We start from the raw sequence: 16,428 nt of genomic DNA, 5'->3' as shown, positions 1-16,428 counted from the left end.
AGACACTCAGTTATATCATAACCACCGCGTTAAAATGGAAAAAAATATAAGACTGGACAGACCGCCGGCCGTCAACTGTGTCTCCCAAGTCACCCACTGCAAGATCACTCTCAATCCAGTCAACCTTGCAAAATCCTCCTCACAAGCATACTTGAAAGAAGCATTGAAAGTAGCAAGGGCACAGAATGTACACTGCATGAGGGACATCAATGTCTATTCATTTGAGTGTCTTGGTATCACCATCTCAGACTGAGCAGACCTGAAGAATGTAGCTGCCAGAAGTTGCAACACAAGGGATGAACCAATTTGTTTTTCTCTTTGCCAGTCTACCTGCTGTTAATGCATTTATCCATAATAGCATAGCTACTGCACAGTTCTTGTGGAGACCCATCTATTATGTTGTGTGGCACTGCAGTTACATTAAATGAGATACATTCAGGCTTGGAACGGATTTGGCAGCCTAAAACTGGGAAACAATAAGACACTAAACCATCAGCAGAAGCAGAAATATACACCACTATAATATGTAACCTCATGGCCTGACATATCCCTCACACAATCATTTTTAACAAGACAAGGGATCATATGTAGATCAGTGAAAAGTGCAAAGTGGCTTGTTGGGAGCAGCACTAGGTGAAGCTAAAAGTGAGATGCCATTTGGCAAAGCTGTAATGCAGAAATATATATGTAGTGAACAGCAAAAGCAGCTTGCAATAGAAAGAGATAAGTGATCCCACTTACAAATGAAATAAATCAAGGTTCTTCAGTCATGCTGTATCTGGTACAAGCGAGAATGGAAGGAGGAGGCTTCAAGAATGACCACATGCTCAATGATGGAGGGCACAGAATATATGAGTGCTGAAGGAAGGGTATTCACAGCTATGTTCTCCCAGAAAGGCTGAGTGGATGATCCATTTCAGCTTCCTCCTGAGATCACCACCATCATGAATTCAGCCAATTTGATTCATACCATGTGATATGAAGTAGCAGCAGAGAATACTGGATACAACAAACAATACAAGTCCAAGCAACGTCCTAGCTGTATTGCTAAGGACTTGTACTTCAGAATTAATTATGCCACTAGCCAAGGTGTTCCAGCACTGACATCAACCCCACAATGCATAAAAGCTGTATCCTGTTCACAAAAAGTAGGATAAGTACAATCCACCTAGTGACTGCTTCATCAGTCTACCCTAAATCATCAGCAAAGTGGTGCAAGGTGTCATTGACAGTGCTATCAACTTGCATTTACTCAGTATTGGCCTGCTCACAGATGCTCAGTGTAAGTTTCTCCAGAACCACTCAGCTCCAGGCATCCTCACCGCATTACTTCAAACATGGACCAAAGACCTGATTCCATAGGTCTGGTGAGAGTGACTGCCCTTGACATCAAGGAGCTTTGGTAACATTGATTGCAGTGGGGCATCAAGAGAAGGCGCTCCAGTGGTTGGTGACATATCTCGTAAAGGAAGACATTTATGGTTATTGGACATCTTCTCCTGGGTGCTGCTGCAAGAGCTAGTCGGGGCCATGACGTAGGCCTAACCATCTTTGGTTGTGTTATCAATAACCTTCCTTTCTTGCTTAAGGTCAGAAGAAGTGATATTTACTGATAATTGCACAGTTTTCAATTCTATTCACAATTTGTCAGCAAATGAAGCCAGGACTTGGGAGGGACTGAGTCACAGGGAGAGATTGGACAGGATAGGACTTTATTCCTTGGAGTTTAGGAGACTGAGAGGTGATCTTATGGAGGTGTATAAAATAATGAGGGGCCTAGATAGGATGAATGCACTTAGTCTTTTTCCCAGGGCTGAGGAATCAAGAACTAGAGGGCATAGGTTTAATGTGAGAGGGGAAAGATTTAATAGGGACCTGAGGTCTAACTTTTTTACATAAAGGGTGGTATGTTTGTGGAATGAGCTACCAGAGGAAGTGGTTGAGCCAGGTATAATAACTTTTAAAAGACAGATGGACAGGTACATGGATAAGAAAAGTATAGAATTTTATGGGCCAAACACTGGCAAATGGGACTAGCTTGGATGGGGCATCTTGGTTGACAAGGACCAATTGGGCTGAAGAACCTGTTTCCGTGCTGTATAACTCTTATGACTCTATGAAGCAGTCCTTGCCTGCAGACAGTTAAGACCTGAACAGCTTTGAGCATGGGCTGATAAGTCATAAGTAACATCTGTGGCCACAGATGTGCCAGGCAATAGCCATCTCCAACAAGAAAGAATCCAATCACCTACAATGGCAATGCCATTGCAGCATCCTCAACCATCAAAATCCTAAAGTCAACATTGGATCTGTCAAATAAATACTGTGATTACAGGAGCAGGATAGAGACTTGGTATCCTGCAGCTAGTGATTCGTCTTCAAAGTACTTCCACCACCTAGGAGGTGCAAGTCAGCATTGTTGGAATACTTTCCACCTGCCTGGATGACTGAGCTTGATACCATCCAGGACAAAGCAGTCTGTTTGATTGGTATACCATCTACCAACCTAAATATTCATAAGCACCCCTTGCCTTTTCCTCCTAGGTTGGAGTGAACCCTTATAGGTCAAATGTTTTGCAGGCTGAAGTATTCTCTTTGTGAGGTAGTGAATCAAGTTCATTGAATGACCCACCACAGCTTTAGGATGGAGTGTGTCAAGTTTTAGCTTTCTTGACAAATGCTGAGTATTCCATTCTACTTCTGGCCTGACTTTAATAGAAGTGGTTTTATGAGGTATCAAGTGATGAGTCACTTAAAGCAAGGTGTTAGGCCACACCCTTGTGCTTTTATTCATGATGATAGGATTTGTCCATTTAAGCTTCTAATCTATCATGGTCCCTCAGATGTTTCTGGTTTGATCTCATTGATGGCAAAAACGTGGAAATTCATGGAATTTGACTTGTATTCTTTTGGCGTATAATGTTTATTAGTAGTCAATTAGCTGGCACCAATGTTAGCTGCCATTTCAGGACATTAGTATATTATCCATTTCATGCTGTCAGCTGGACTTGATTATTTCTTCATTTGACATATTGAGATTAGCTTGTCTCTTGCCCCTCTTTGAGAAAATACATGGCCTCCTTTTGGTAATTCCACACAGTTGAGAGATTGATAGAGTATTCTCACATGCAACAAACCCATACTGAAATAGCTTTTCTGTTGTTAAAATTGAGTGAAAAGGACCTTGGGATTCCAATATGACAGAAAATATTGTGGAGGATCCCTTCTCATAACAGATAGTTGAGTTGACAAGTGGTGAATGGCCCTTAAGGTCCACACGTGCTATATATTGACCTGCAGCTTTGCCATGCACACAAAATCTCATGAAGTACAAATATGTTTTGGTAATTTAGGGATGCCCCCAGTATTGGCCAGAAGAGGGGACACTTCGATATGGGCCGATCCAAGTTGACTGCATTTCTTGTTCAATGGATTGTGATTTAGTAAGCCGGCTCTTCAGGATATGCAATCTTACAAGGGTAAGTGCTTTGCAGAACATGTTATTCTGGGAGCCTTGGTCAAAATGAAGCTACTTTTCGTTGCTCCTTATTGGACAAACAGCTTTATTTTTGAGCTTTTCGTGCTGTCACTCTTCCTCCTTCATTTCAATCGTTCAGTAACAATGTGGCGGTCTTTTTCCTGTGCAGACAAACTTCTTATCTCAATTCTGTGAAGTTGTCAATTGATAATAATAATAAACCCATGAAGATTATTTGAAAGTAAATAAATTTTCCATTTAATTTTGATAATGTATGAAAGGTTGTTGTAATTTGACATGATACAATTTTGCATCATCAGGTAGAACAAATCACTACTATTTTTTCGATATGTTGTTCCACAAAGTATCTCGCACCTTCCAAACAACAGGGAGTGATAAAGATGTGGTAGAGCAGGATTTATTTCTGATATTCGTATTTTTTAAGCATATTTCAAATGCTTTTGATGTAAAGCTATTTGTCTTGCCTCCCAAGAGAAGCATTGTATTAAATTTGTGCATTTAAAATTTTTGCAATGGAATGCATTTTTGTAACCTTTTATCTACCTTTGTGTCACTCAATTTATCAATTTAACCCATACGTTATTTAGAAAGAAAATCAAAATCCTATTAAAAGTAATTCTACTAAAATATGTTTGCCGGAGCTTCTCTATCTACATTAAAGGTTACATTTATTTTACTCAGAATCAAATGTAACATCACCTTGCAGATCTATCATTATTAAATATCATAGGTGTAATTGAACTTCAGTTTATTTTAAATATGACTGAAACTTGATAATCAAGTTGATTTGTGTATTTGAATTATAATTAATGTGATTTTTTTTTCAGTATTCTGCACCAATATATTGTATTGTTGATGATGGTAATGTGATTTTTGCTCCAGGTGTCCCCAATAAATATTTTTTCTATAATCTGGAATTACAACACACAACAATCATGTGTTTCTGTATATGGAAGGGAAATTCCGGGGTCAGTTACCCAGTCCCTACTTTGGACATTTTCTGATAACCACAGTGCTGCAGAGGAGATTTAAGCGGCTGGGGAGTCTGTAAGTCTGGGGAAATACCAACGTGCATTTGCTTTTCATATTCACTTGTGAAAATTGAAAGAACAGAAAATTGTTACCATTAGATCCAAATTTACTTCATAGGTTGAGAAGAACAGCAATGTGTTCAGACAGAAGTTTAAAGCAGTATTGTAAACCAAAAAGGTCCTTGAACATTATTTAATTTCTATTATATAACTGTTCTGTTCAACCAATTACTTTTGCAGTTACATCCATTTCATGTCACAAAAATACCTGCTTAAACAGAGATCCCATGAAGTGAATATAAAATTTGTTACAGAAACAAACCCACACACACACACACACACACACACACACACACACACACACACACACACACACACACACACACACACACACACACACACACACACACCAGTGAAACAAAATATATTTGACACATCTGAACAGTTGTACTGTAATTGATATGTATCTGAAATCCTTCTGATTGCTCTTCCCTTTCCTTCCCTCCCTTCACACTTGCTCTTCTGTCCTAGTTTCATGACATAGTGCCTTATAGCACTATACCATGAGATTACTTAGTATTGCCATCCATTCCTCCTCTGGGCATCTCTTCCTCTGCTGCATCCCACAGGAAACAGTTTCTTAGCTCTCCAGTCAACATTTATCAATAGACCCTTCTCTGCACTATTCACAGTGGTTGCTGACAAGCTGCACCACCTCCCATGAGTTGTAGGGTTTTACTTATTTCTTTCCTGGACACTGATAAGACTGCATTTCACATCCCTGCTTGATTTTGCATGAATTTGGGGGTGGATGAACTGCCTAATAAAGGTGCATTAGGTTTGTATAGCCTCAATTTCTATGATATTCATTCCATGTAGTGAATTAATGAAATAAACCTGCACGGAGTACATGCAATATATCAATTTAATTTTTAAAAATTCTATATGACTGACTGCGGTGTAGTTATTTCATTATTGTTATCTAGATGAATCAAATCCACTGAATTCATTTAACTCATTGGAATCAAACATTAACTTCTTCATGTGTGACTCAGTGGTTTGGATCCATTATATTAATTTCATAATTCATTTCCCATCAAATGTATTTTATTAATGTGGAATCTAGTTAATTCAGTAGCAAATGCAATCCAGTTAGTTTATTCTCTCATTTATTATTGAATGAGTGAAATCCAGTGAACCAGTTTCACACGTCTAGATTTTGCCACTGTCATGAGAGGAAACCGTATTCTATTACCATCAATACACTGAAATTAATAGCAACAGGATTTCTCTCTGTGCGTGGATTAACCCAGAAATACTGAAGTTACTTCAGTTATTCAGTGACACTGTTTTGTGGCCCTCTGCACCAGAATCAAGAATAATCAATCAAATTGAGTAAATTTAAGGTAATTACAAATGAATTTTACAATATGAATGTTAGACTTTCTTTTGAGGTTTTAATCTTCAACCAAAGAAAACTATGTGTATTTTTAGGAAATCTCTCAGGTAAACATGTCAACATCTAACTTTTAAAAAAAGTTTCTAAAATATTTGTTTATATGTTTTGGCTTCTGCCTTAATCCAGTGTGTTTGTTTTTATCTTTAAAGAGCGAATTAAAAACGAGGCACTTTCCTTCCTGGTTTGCAGTCTGTGAGAATGTTTTAGCGTAATGTGCTCCTCAGCTCACATTGTAGCATCACTGAATGCTTTGCTAGCAGACAAGGAATATGAGCTGTAGGATAATGCAGGAGGGCTTTAAGGAGATATCAGTTAAGTAAATGGGCCAGGATATGATGGAATGTAATGTGGAAAAATATGAGGTCATCTACTTGGTAGAAAAAAATAGAAAAGCTATTGGAGATGATAGGTGTTGGTGTTCAGAAGGACAGATTAATCAATGAAAGTTAACATGCAGGTGCAGCAAGCATTAGGAAGGCAGTCAGATTGTTGGCCTTTATTCCAAGAGGATATGATTACATGATTAAAAATCTCTTAGTGCAACTATTTGGAATCATCATGATGCTGCGCCTGGAATATTGTATACAGGTCTAGGCGCCCTATCTAAGGAATGATATACGAGCAATACAGTGATGGTTCTCCAGAGGTTTGTCCTCTGAGGAGAGAATAAGCAAATACATAGCTTGAGTTTAGAAGAATGAGAGGTGATCTCATTAAATCGTACAAAATTCTTTAAGGACTTGAGAGAGTAGATGTAGGAATGATGTTTCCCCTACCTGAATCACGAAGGATCACAGTCTTAAAATAAGGGGTCAGCTATTCAGGACCAAGGTGAGGGGAAGTTTGTTCACCCAGAAGATAAGGGATGATTGGAATTCTCTGCTCAAGGTTTTTGACTGCTTGATCACTGAGTGTGTTCAAGGCAGAGATTGGTAGATTTTTAGATACTATGAGAATCTGGGGATTTTTTTTTCTGTTTGTCTTCATGATCTGGGCATCACTGGCAAGGTCAGCATTTATTGCTCATGCCTAATTGCCCTTGAGAAGGCAATAGTCATCTTGAACCACTGCAGTCTTTCAGGTGAACGTACTCTCACAGTGCTATTGGGTACGTTCAAACTGATTGTTACAGTACCCATGCTAAGTCTGTATGAATCTTGGATAAACTAAAATAACAATTAGTTAATACAAATTAGCAATGGTGGCCAATAATATTTGTAATAATAAATGGCAAAATATGGTGCATTCTGCAAATCTTCAGGGAAAGCAGAAAGTGCTGTGAATGGTCACCTCAGAATTTACGGAGAGGCGATTGAATGCTTCTTTAGGCAGGCCTGTAATTGTCATTCAGACATAAATTGACCTAGATTTAATTTAGGTTTACTTAGAAAAATAGTATTGGAGATAATTTTTGCTTTCTGACATTATGAAATTATAAATTTAATGATTTTATTGTATTATTTTATGTCATCCATCATCCATTTTACAAAAGAAGTAAAATCAGTGATCTGAAAAATCGGTATAGCAAGAGTTTATCAGGATAAATTTCTTTTAAAATCACAATAGAACATTAAGGTAAAATGCTTAGAAACTAGAGGGGTCAAGTTTAAAATATTGCTTTTACTCCCTGGAAACAAGGATGAATAAGGTCTTTTTGTATGAGAAGTGACAGTGTAGAAAGTGGCAGTCCCAGTGGAACAGAAAGACAAGAGAAGAAAGATGAGCCATTGATACACATGAGCCATGAGGATGTATGATTCTTGACAGATAGAATCACTCTTTATTGATTATGGAAGTAGTGGACCACAAGCTTTCCACCACTGAATTTATACAAAAGCAAAATGCTGTGCATGCTGGAACTCTTTGGGAGAAGCAGAAAATGCTCTGAATACTTGCTGTACAATTTGCGTTTCACATTTTGTCAAGATGGATATCACAAAACATTATGTGAGGATTGACAGTTCCCATCACTTGAGGTTTCACTCAAGGATTATCAACTTTTTTGTTTAGCTTGGCTGAAACCTATTGCAGGTAATTTAGAGTGAAGGGTGGTGGGGGTGGGGGGGGGGGGGAGTGGAATGACTCTGGAATGACTCATTAACTCTGGAACACAGTGCATTTCAACTTGTTATCATTATTTTGCTTGGTGATTTCCAAAGGACCAAATGACCACATCTCAAAGAAGAAAGAATATATCATTAGGTCCATTCAGTGGTGAAAGTCTTCAAAATTTTTGAAAAATGCCACATTCATTTTATTTTCTCACAGATTATTTTATTGCAGTTTATAACCAACATAATATCATCTGAATAGGTTGATCTCAGGAAAGATGGACAATTTGGAGCATAAATACTTGCCAGAGTTAGAAGCGAATACAAGCTTAGTGACCAGTGAAATCTCCCCCAAATTATGTGCAGATTTAGATGACGTATATACAAGGTCTATATCAGCTGTGATGTTCCACAGTTAATTAGCCAATAGGGAATGTCTTCTACAGGAATGAACATTGGCTAATGAATAAACAGATTTAACTTTCAATGATTTTTTTTTCTGCAGGAGGAACCATGATCTTTAGGCAGGGAATATACCATGTAAATCAAATGTGGATAACTGATATCTCTTGAGGCATATGTGACGTTTTATGACAGAAATGTAGTTTGATCCTATTAATGCAGTCAAAGACAATAAGATAGAAGATGGGTAATTTTAACTTAAACCACCATCTGGAAACTGATCTTTTTATATCTGCCATAGTTCACTTCCCTCTTCCCATTCAATGGTCCACTGGACCTGCACATTGTTCTGATGAAACAGGCAAATTTCCTTCAATTGCTGTATCTAGAAAAGAAACTACTTAACATTGGAATATCTTAATCAGATGGGTTCAAAACATGCACCCAGGCTTGACTGTTGTAGACTATGCATGATCAGAATCACTTGAATAGGTTATACATTTACCATTTGACTAACTCTAATTCTGTTAAACCATTTTTGTGCTGGCAACCTTATCAGTGTGATAATAGCTGAATTAAATATTATTCTCAATCAAAGAGAAGAAACTTGTCATTGTCTAGCCCATTTTGTATCTCATCTGTTACTTCTTGAAGCACAGCCATCTATTTCAGTTTAGTAACTTAAATGTTTTGAAGGACATTGATGACAACTCTACTGTTCTCAGAATACTTGCATGGGATCATTTGCATCCAGCTGAAGGAGTTGGTGGATTCTCCCTCAGCTCAGTACCTCAAGAAAAATCTGACAATGCAGGACTGCCTCGGTACTTCACTGTAGTGTCAGTCTTTCTGATCAAGTTCCTGGGTGAGAACTAAACTATTGACTCAAAGATGAGAATGCCAGCAGTTGTACCACAGCTGACACTGCAAATAAACCTTAACTGAACTGATACTTAATCATATAAAATTGGCCCATGTGCATGATGTTTGTGACTGCCCGGCTGAGCATACCTGTGTCCTGTTCAGGAGAAAACACCAGTGAGCAGGGAAATACACTGAAGGACCAGAAAACAGGTGTGAGTGAGCTGCTGGGATTCAGACGAGGCAATGGAGAAAGGGATGTTGGGCCAGTGTGATGCAAAAACCATTATGCCTGTGGTGTATTTAATCCTTCATGATCACTGGGTTCACTGGTGGATGATCCAGTAACTGGGTTCCAGTTACTTGGCCATTAATTTTAAAATCCCATTCCTTGACCTTCTTCTTATTTTCTGTGTAATCTTGCTTCACTGTTATTTAACATATATTTATAGCACAATGAATTAAGTCATCTTTAACTTTAAATAAACCTAATCATATCAAAATGCACATCAGAGTAATATTCTGGCCTGATCATTGTGGTGTTTTGACTAAAATTAAAGCTGCAATTTTCATATTATGACATTAAAATCTATAGCTGTGGCAATCAAGCCTCACAACAGCAAATGGAAGAATGTAATAATCGCACTGTTCCTTAAAATATATGTATCTTCTGGGGTTTGGGGTGGTAGTGTTGGAAAAACATGTTGGTGCTCACTTTGTGTATTTCTCCAAGTGAGAATTACACTCTATGGCAGGTTTTCTTCTCTCTGGGTACACTGTAATACAGTACCTTGTGTGAAACATTATTCCACAAGTAAAAGCTGCAGGAAGAGAAGGATACATTGGAAATGTATGTGCATAAATGCAGTGCCGTTTATGTTTTGTGCACTGGCAGCAGTTACAGCTACTTTAGCAAGATGAATTAGCCTTGATGATAACAGTCAGTTATTATTTTTATATTGAAGCAGGTACATCAATGTCTGTTTCTTATTTAATCCTTCAGCCTCAGGAAGGTTATCTCATGGTGCAGCAGTTCCAGTACTTGGGATGGGCTGCTCATAGGGAAGTACCTGCCTCGAAGCGATCATTTCTGAAGTTAATTCTTCAGGTTGATAAATGGCAAGAAGAATGTGATGAAGGAGAAGGACGCACTATTGTTCACTGTCTGTGAGTAACATCATAAGGGTGCTTTTTAATCATTTGGTCCTACAATCTTTCAGTATTTATAGCTGCAGTGAACAGTGCTTGTGTTTACACTTTTTATATTTGCAGGATGCCATTTTAGCTCAATATTGATGTAATGATTAATATTTTAATGTTAATAGTTTTAGCTCTGTTTGTAGATTCAGATTGGGCACCTTGGATAATTTCATACAGTTTTGAACAAACCAAAAATAATAAGCAGAAACAGCAATTCTATGTCAGGATCCCTTTTGTTGGAAAAATTATTCAAGAGGATTTCAGCAAATTTGGGAGGCGAACCTGTGCATTAAGCTGCCAAATCTAGTTTGACTTTTTTAATTAAGCAGACTTCTTCACAGTAAATATAGTTTATTTAGATACAAATAGTAAAATTCATTGGAAGAGTAACAATTTATTCAACTATTTTTCAGATTCGACATACCTAAGGACAGTGCTTTGCTCGTACTTTTAGAAGATATATAAATACATTTGATCAGACAAAAATAAAAAAAAGCATAAGAGGCAGGAGTAGGCCTGTCAGCCCCTTGAGCTTGCTTTGCCATTTAGTAAGATCACGTTTGATCCAATCGTAGCCTCGACACCACTTTCCCACTCTCCCAATACTCCTCCGCTACAGGGAAATCAAAACCAGCCTATGCAATCTCTCCTTATAACTGAAATGCTTCAATCCAGGCAACATCCTGGTAAACCTCCTTTGCACCCTCTCCAATGCAATCACATCCTTCCTACAGTGTGGCAAACAGAAATACACATAATACTCTCCAAGTGTGTCCTATAAAGTTGTAGCATGACATCCTTCCTCTCTTACTTTCTGCCACAGCTTATGAAGGCAATCATGCCATATGTCACCTTTGCCACCATGGTCCCTCTGTTCAACAATACTGCCTTGGGCTCGACTATTTTTGTGCCCTCCTCGCAATTTGCTAACCCATGTCATTAACAAATGTCACAATATACTCTAAGCTTTCATCCAAGTCAACAGTATAGTTTATAATTAGTTGAGACACTAGCATAGATCCCTGTCGTTCCCCATTAGTTACTGATTGCCATTGTGATAATGACCCAATTATCCCAACTTTGTAGCCACTCCTCTATCCAATATATTATCCACTTGTCCAGTAATCTTTTTATCACCTTATCGAATGCCTTCTGGAAATCTGAGTACACTACATGTAGTTTCCCTTAATCTATTCTGTTACATCCTCAAAGAGTTGGAGCAAATTTGTCAAACATGATCTCGGTTTCGTTACACCTAGAAAATAACGTGGAGCATTGAGAATTTGAAGGCTGTACATTTCTTTGGTGTATTTCAGAAACGGAGGAGGGCGCAGTGGAATGTTCTGTGCCCTTAACATCATTTGTGAAATGATCAAAAGGCAAAATGTGGTGGATGTTTTCCATGGAGTAAAGACCCTTCGAAACAGCAAACCAAATATGGTGGAAACTCTGGTGAGAAGTTGTTTTCCCTTTTATTCTCCTCTTAATGTACAGAAATAGATGAAACCCAATATATTAAACAAATCTTAAGCTTCTGCCCATTTGTATTATGTTAAAATAAAATTCAGGTTTTATTGGTGTCATTGTTGAATGTTCTGCAGTACTTTGGATGCAAGAGTACACATCCAACCCCTTCTCATTTGATTAAGATTACAGTGTTCTGGTTAATAAGGAAGATACCATGACTGATATCATTCTCATGACCTGTATAATGAGCATAAAAACCTAGGATAATCAGCCTCTCCACAGAGCTGCAAATGAGGATAGACTGAAAACATTTGGATAAAGTATGCAGTGGAAGTACTGGAAGTATTATGTAGGTCAAGTAGTGTCAGTGAAGAGATGAGCAGTTTCAGTTCGATAACCTTTCATCAGAATTAGGAAAAGTTAGAAATCAAATGTGTCTTAAGTTGTAGATGAGGGAGAGATGTGGAGAGAAAAAGGAATGTCTATGATGGGAAAGAGACCAAGAAAGACTGAATGGCACCCAGCTCAAAGAAGGTGAAGAAGATTGTTAATTGTAACTAATCTATATGGAGGAGATTTAAATAGAAGATAACTGAGAACAGAGGAAAGGGGAAAAAAGATGCTGGTAATCTGAAATAAAAGGGAATGCTGGAAATGTTTGGAAGAATTCTGTCAAAAATCATAAATGCGATTTGTGATTTTGTGCAAATTGAAGATTACAAAAAGTGTTAGTCTTTTATCCAGTTCCTATCTGAGAACTTTATTTCCCATTTAAGCAGGTTCCCACTGTGGTTCTAATGGTTACAACAACTTGAACAATGTTAAACATTAACCCCTGGACAATTTATTCACATATCATGCAAATTTTAAGTTTGACACTACAATTATTCAAAGAACAAAAAAAATTAGTAAATGTGATCTGATTATATTTAGTTCTCTTATTGCTCAATCAATACTCCAAAAGGTTCAAAAATTAGTTTGATTACCAACACTGGTCAGAAGTTAATGAATTCAACCACATTCATATAGGCTTATAGTGAATCAGTGAGAACATAAGGATTGTGGGCAGTTAAAAGATATGTTGCATTACTAGAGTAAACTTCATGTTTACCATTGTTGCTCTGAATTGAAATGCTTATAGGAAGGAAGTGAATTTTTTATTTGTAATGGTAACAAGTGGAAGTGTTGCATTATGCATGCATATTAACACTTATCTAGGGCCTGTTAGCAGCATGTTCTGTTAAACCCAAAAACCTTCTGTTGGTTTCATTTCACTTGGTGCATTGCGTCTTATTTCTGTAAAAATGAAAACAATCTATTTTCTAGTTGCTAAGGGATTTAAACCACTGTGGTATTTCTGCTGCTGCTGAATCAGATAACATCAACATGCTCAACTAGCCCAGAGGTTTTCCCCAACCACATCCTTTCTGGAAATGTTTTGTTTCAAGTAACAAAACGGCTGTAGGTTCAAATTCACCACTTGGAATTTTGACCAATGTCAGCTTATGGTGAGGCCAAGGATTATGGTTACTTTCTGCTGGGTCTTTAAACTACTGTATTATTCAATTCATGTAAGCTGCTATTTTGTTTAATATTTTAAAATGTGACCCAATTTACGATTATCTCCTGGTTCTCTGGCAATATTCCTTCTGATGGCATCATTTATTATCAAGTTGAATTGTTGAAACAGACTTGTATTTTATGTGTAATTATTCTTTTTAAAACGTTCATAATGCACAACCTAGAGAATTTATTAACGCATAGTACACCTGTATTAACTTTCTGTTATGAGGTGGAGTTAAAACAGAAATTAGATATTTTAAGAGTTTAAAATGCAGTTCAAAGCATCTCAATTCTTGTAGATAATATTGCTGGAAAATCCCAAGTGCTACATAGATCTTATGGAAATACATAGCAGTGATAATCTCGGCTTTGGTAAAAGATTCTATAGAATAGTTTATATAACTCAAGCACCACTTGCCATCGTTCTTTTTTTGCCTTTGTCCTCCCATCATTTACTGCTCATTTGTTCAGAAACCCTTCATGTTTAGCATTAATTTTCCCTTATTTCCTTGTTTTATTCTAAAATTAAATCCTAGCCATTTTTCTGTCATTTCATGCCTTGCAGGCCTTTCTGTGGCTGCATCCTATTTAAATAAGATGTGTTCCCCGATTAAATGGAAATACACCAAATTAACAACTTATTGGCTAGTTAACCAACTGAAAGTAATAACTCATAACTCATCACTGGAGTGATTAAGCAAAAAAGACTTTTCAAGGACGTGGAAACTAAATATTTTTCAGACCAAAATTCCCCAAATTAACTCCATATAGCTCAAGGAATCAACACATCAAAATGAGTTCTCAGTACCTGATCCATATGACTAAAGATTGTACAGTTCAATTAACAATGTTGCATCTGTGTTGCATTGCTTAGACACCCTTTGATAAAAAAATTAATCACAACATTTTAATCAAGTAATTCTTGATTGGATAGTTTATCATATTTGTGAATGTGTAGGATTTTTCTCCTCAGTTTCTTTTGGAACACATTTACAAGCTAGTTTATTATGTTACCAGCATAATTAGTAAATCTTGATAGTATTTTTTGAAATGAATGACAAAGTTATATCACAAAAAGCATCTCCGTGGTCTGAAATTTATCAAGCTATCTGTAGAAGGACAGCTGTGATATTTCTGATTTATTGACGTAAAATTAATGGAAAATAATGTAGAAAATAAAGAAAGTATTGATTATCATATTTAGATGAAAAACTGAACTGATTTTTATCTTTTTTTCCAGGATCAATATCGATTCTGTTACGATGTTGCTTTGGAATATCTTGAATCTTCTTAGTGATTACATTTACATCAGTACAAATTTGTGCAAAGTTTTGATGGGAAATTATCACTAAGTCTGTGCATGAAGAGTAAATATTTAAATGAGGGAATTGTTTTTTTAACTAGCTTAAGTATTCTGTTATACAATGAGTCTTAACTATGATGACAATGTATTTGTATGTGTCCAAACTATTACCAGACAGCATTTGGTGCCATTCATAACAATATGATCTGACTATAGATTTCATTGCTCAGTGATAGGTTAAGAAAACTCAGTGTTAGTCAAGAACAGTTTTGGATTTTTTATCCAAATGAAACAACATGTAGTTCTGCATGCACAAATTTGTACGCTCTGATGCTACATCTTGTTTTCAACCAAGCTCATTTAAAAGCAGAAGTGTGTACAGACTGCTATAGTAGATGAGCTAATATCTGGCTGGCTTATTAAAGTTTAATGTGTGATCTGCAGGATCACACCAGGTAATTTGTAATGCAACTTTTATTATAAGCCAAAGATGAGTGTAAATATGTCTATATGAAGAAAGCACATTGTATTTATTGTTTGCTTGTAAACCTATTTGAAAGCTGAACAATCATTTCTTACAGAATAAGTTTTTTTTTGAAAGAGCTTTTAAGTTCAGATGTTTTTAAGTAGTTTACTTTTATATGTAGTGATTGGTGTGGGTAACTAGTCATATTTTAATTCATGCTTGGAATTGTTTACATTGTGTGCTGGTTAATTGCTAACCCATTTGATTAAAGAACATTGATATATTTGGGAGGCCTATAAATTGGGACCAAATGCAGTTTTTTTCCTCCTGTGTGAGACATTCTGAAGTTTTGTTTCTCCACATGTGTTAGCAAACTAGTTTAAATAAAGCTAAGTGTGACTTATTGTCAGCTATACATTGTTTAAAAACCTTCACTGATGAATCATGACTTATAATAGTTGAGGCAGTATTATAGATAACTTACTATGAGAAATGATTATCATAAGGAAACAATGTGTTCTAAATCTGTCTAAAGGTAATCTAGTAGGGCAATCAATACAAGAATAATTCGGTTTAGTATGAAAGATGTAATGAATTATTCAATTGCAATGTATTTTCTGAGTTATTCAAATGCTGTAAAAAGAAAATCAAGATGACTTTGGGTATTGCAGAATAAATGATCAAATAAAGGCATACTGGGATTTGAAGTGTTGAATGTTTATGAAGATGTTCTGGTAATTTTCTTGCTCCTCCTGTCACGTGGAATCTGTTACACCACATGTCATTTTTTAAGTTGAGTGCATAAGCTGGAGACCAACTTTTCCATGTAGTTGGCACTGGATTTTGTTTAAATAAAAGCAACCAGGTGAGTAAATACTAAGTGTAATTTTAGTGCAGTCAGAAAGAAGAAAGAAGGGACTCGAGGTGCAATGACAAACCACATTGTGGATGCATCCGTGGGAAGAGAAACTATAGTCAACGTTTCAGATCAGAGATCCCTTGTCAGAACTGAAGGGAGACAAAAGAATGTGTGTTTGGTTTCTCCAATGTAGTAGAGACTACGTTGTGAACACAGAATGAAAGAAATGCAAGTGAATCACTACTTCACCTGGAAAGACTGTTTGGG

At 36.8% G+C, this 16,428-nt stretch overlaps 1 protein-coding gene across 2 annotated transcripts in view; it reads left to right on the top strand.

The window, feature by feature from the left end:
* The window catches only part of ptprk (protein tyrosine phosphatase receptor type K), a 467,398-nt gene extending 451,403 nt beyond the window's left edge, over positions 1-15,995 (top strand). For both annotated transcript variants that reach the window (XM_052025063.1, XM_052025062.1), the window contains 4 exons: positions 3,354-3,479; positions 10,307-10,470; positions 11,820-11,955; positions 14,774-15,995. In XM_052025063.1, coding sequence (XP_051881023.1) covers positions 3,354-3,479; positions 10,307-10,470; positions 11,820-11,955; positions 14,774-14,827 — 480 coding nt within the window. In that variant the 3' untranslated portion in view covers positions 14,828-15,995. The remainder of the gene's footprint in view (positions 1-3,353; positions 3,480-10,306; positions 10,471-11,819; positions 11,956-14,773) is intronic.
* The last annotated feature ends 433 nt before the right edge of the window (positions 15,996-16,428 follow it).

Source organism: Pristis pectinata, chromosome 10, assembly GCF_009764475.1.
Source record: "Pristis pectinata isolate sPriPec2 chromosome 10, sPriPec2.1.pri, whole genome shotgun sequence".
Lineage (NCBI taxonomy): Eukaryota > Metazoa > Chordata > Chondrichthyes > Rhinopristiformes > Pristidae > Pristis > Pristis pectinata.
This window is presented reverse-complemented; position numbering and strand designations above follow the sequence as displayed.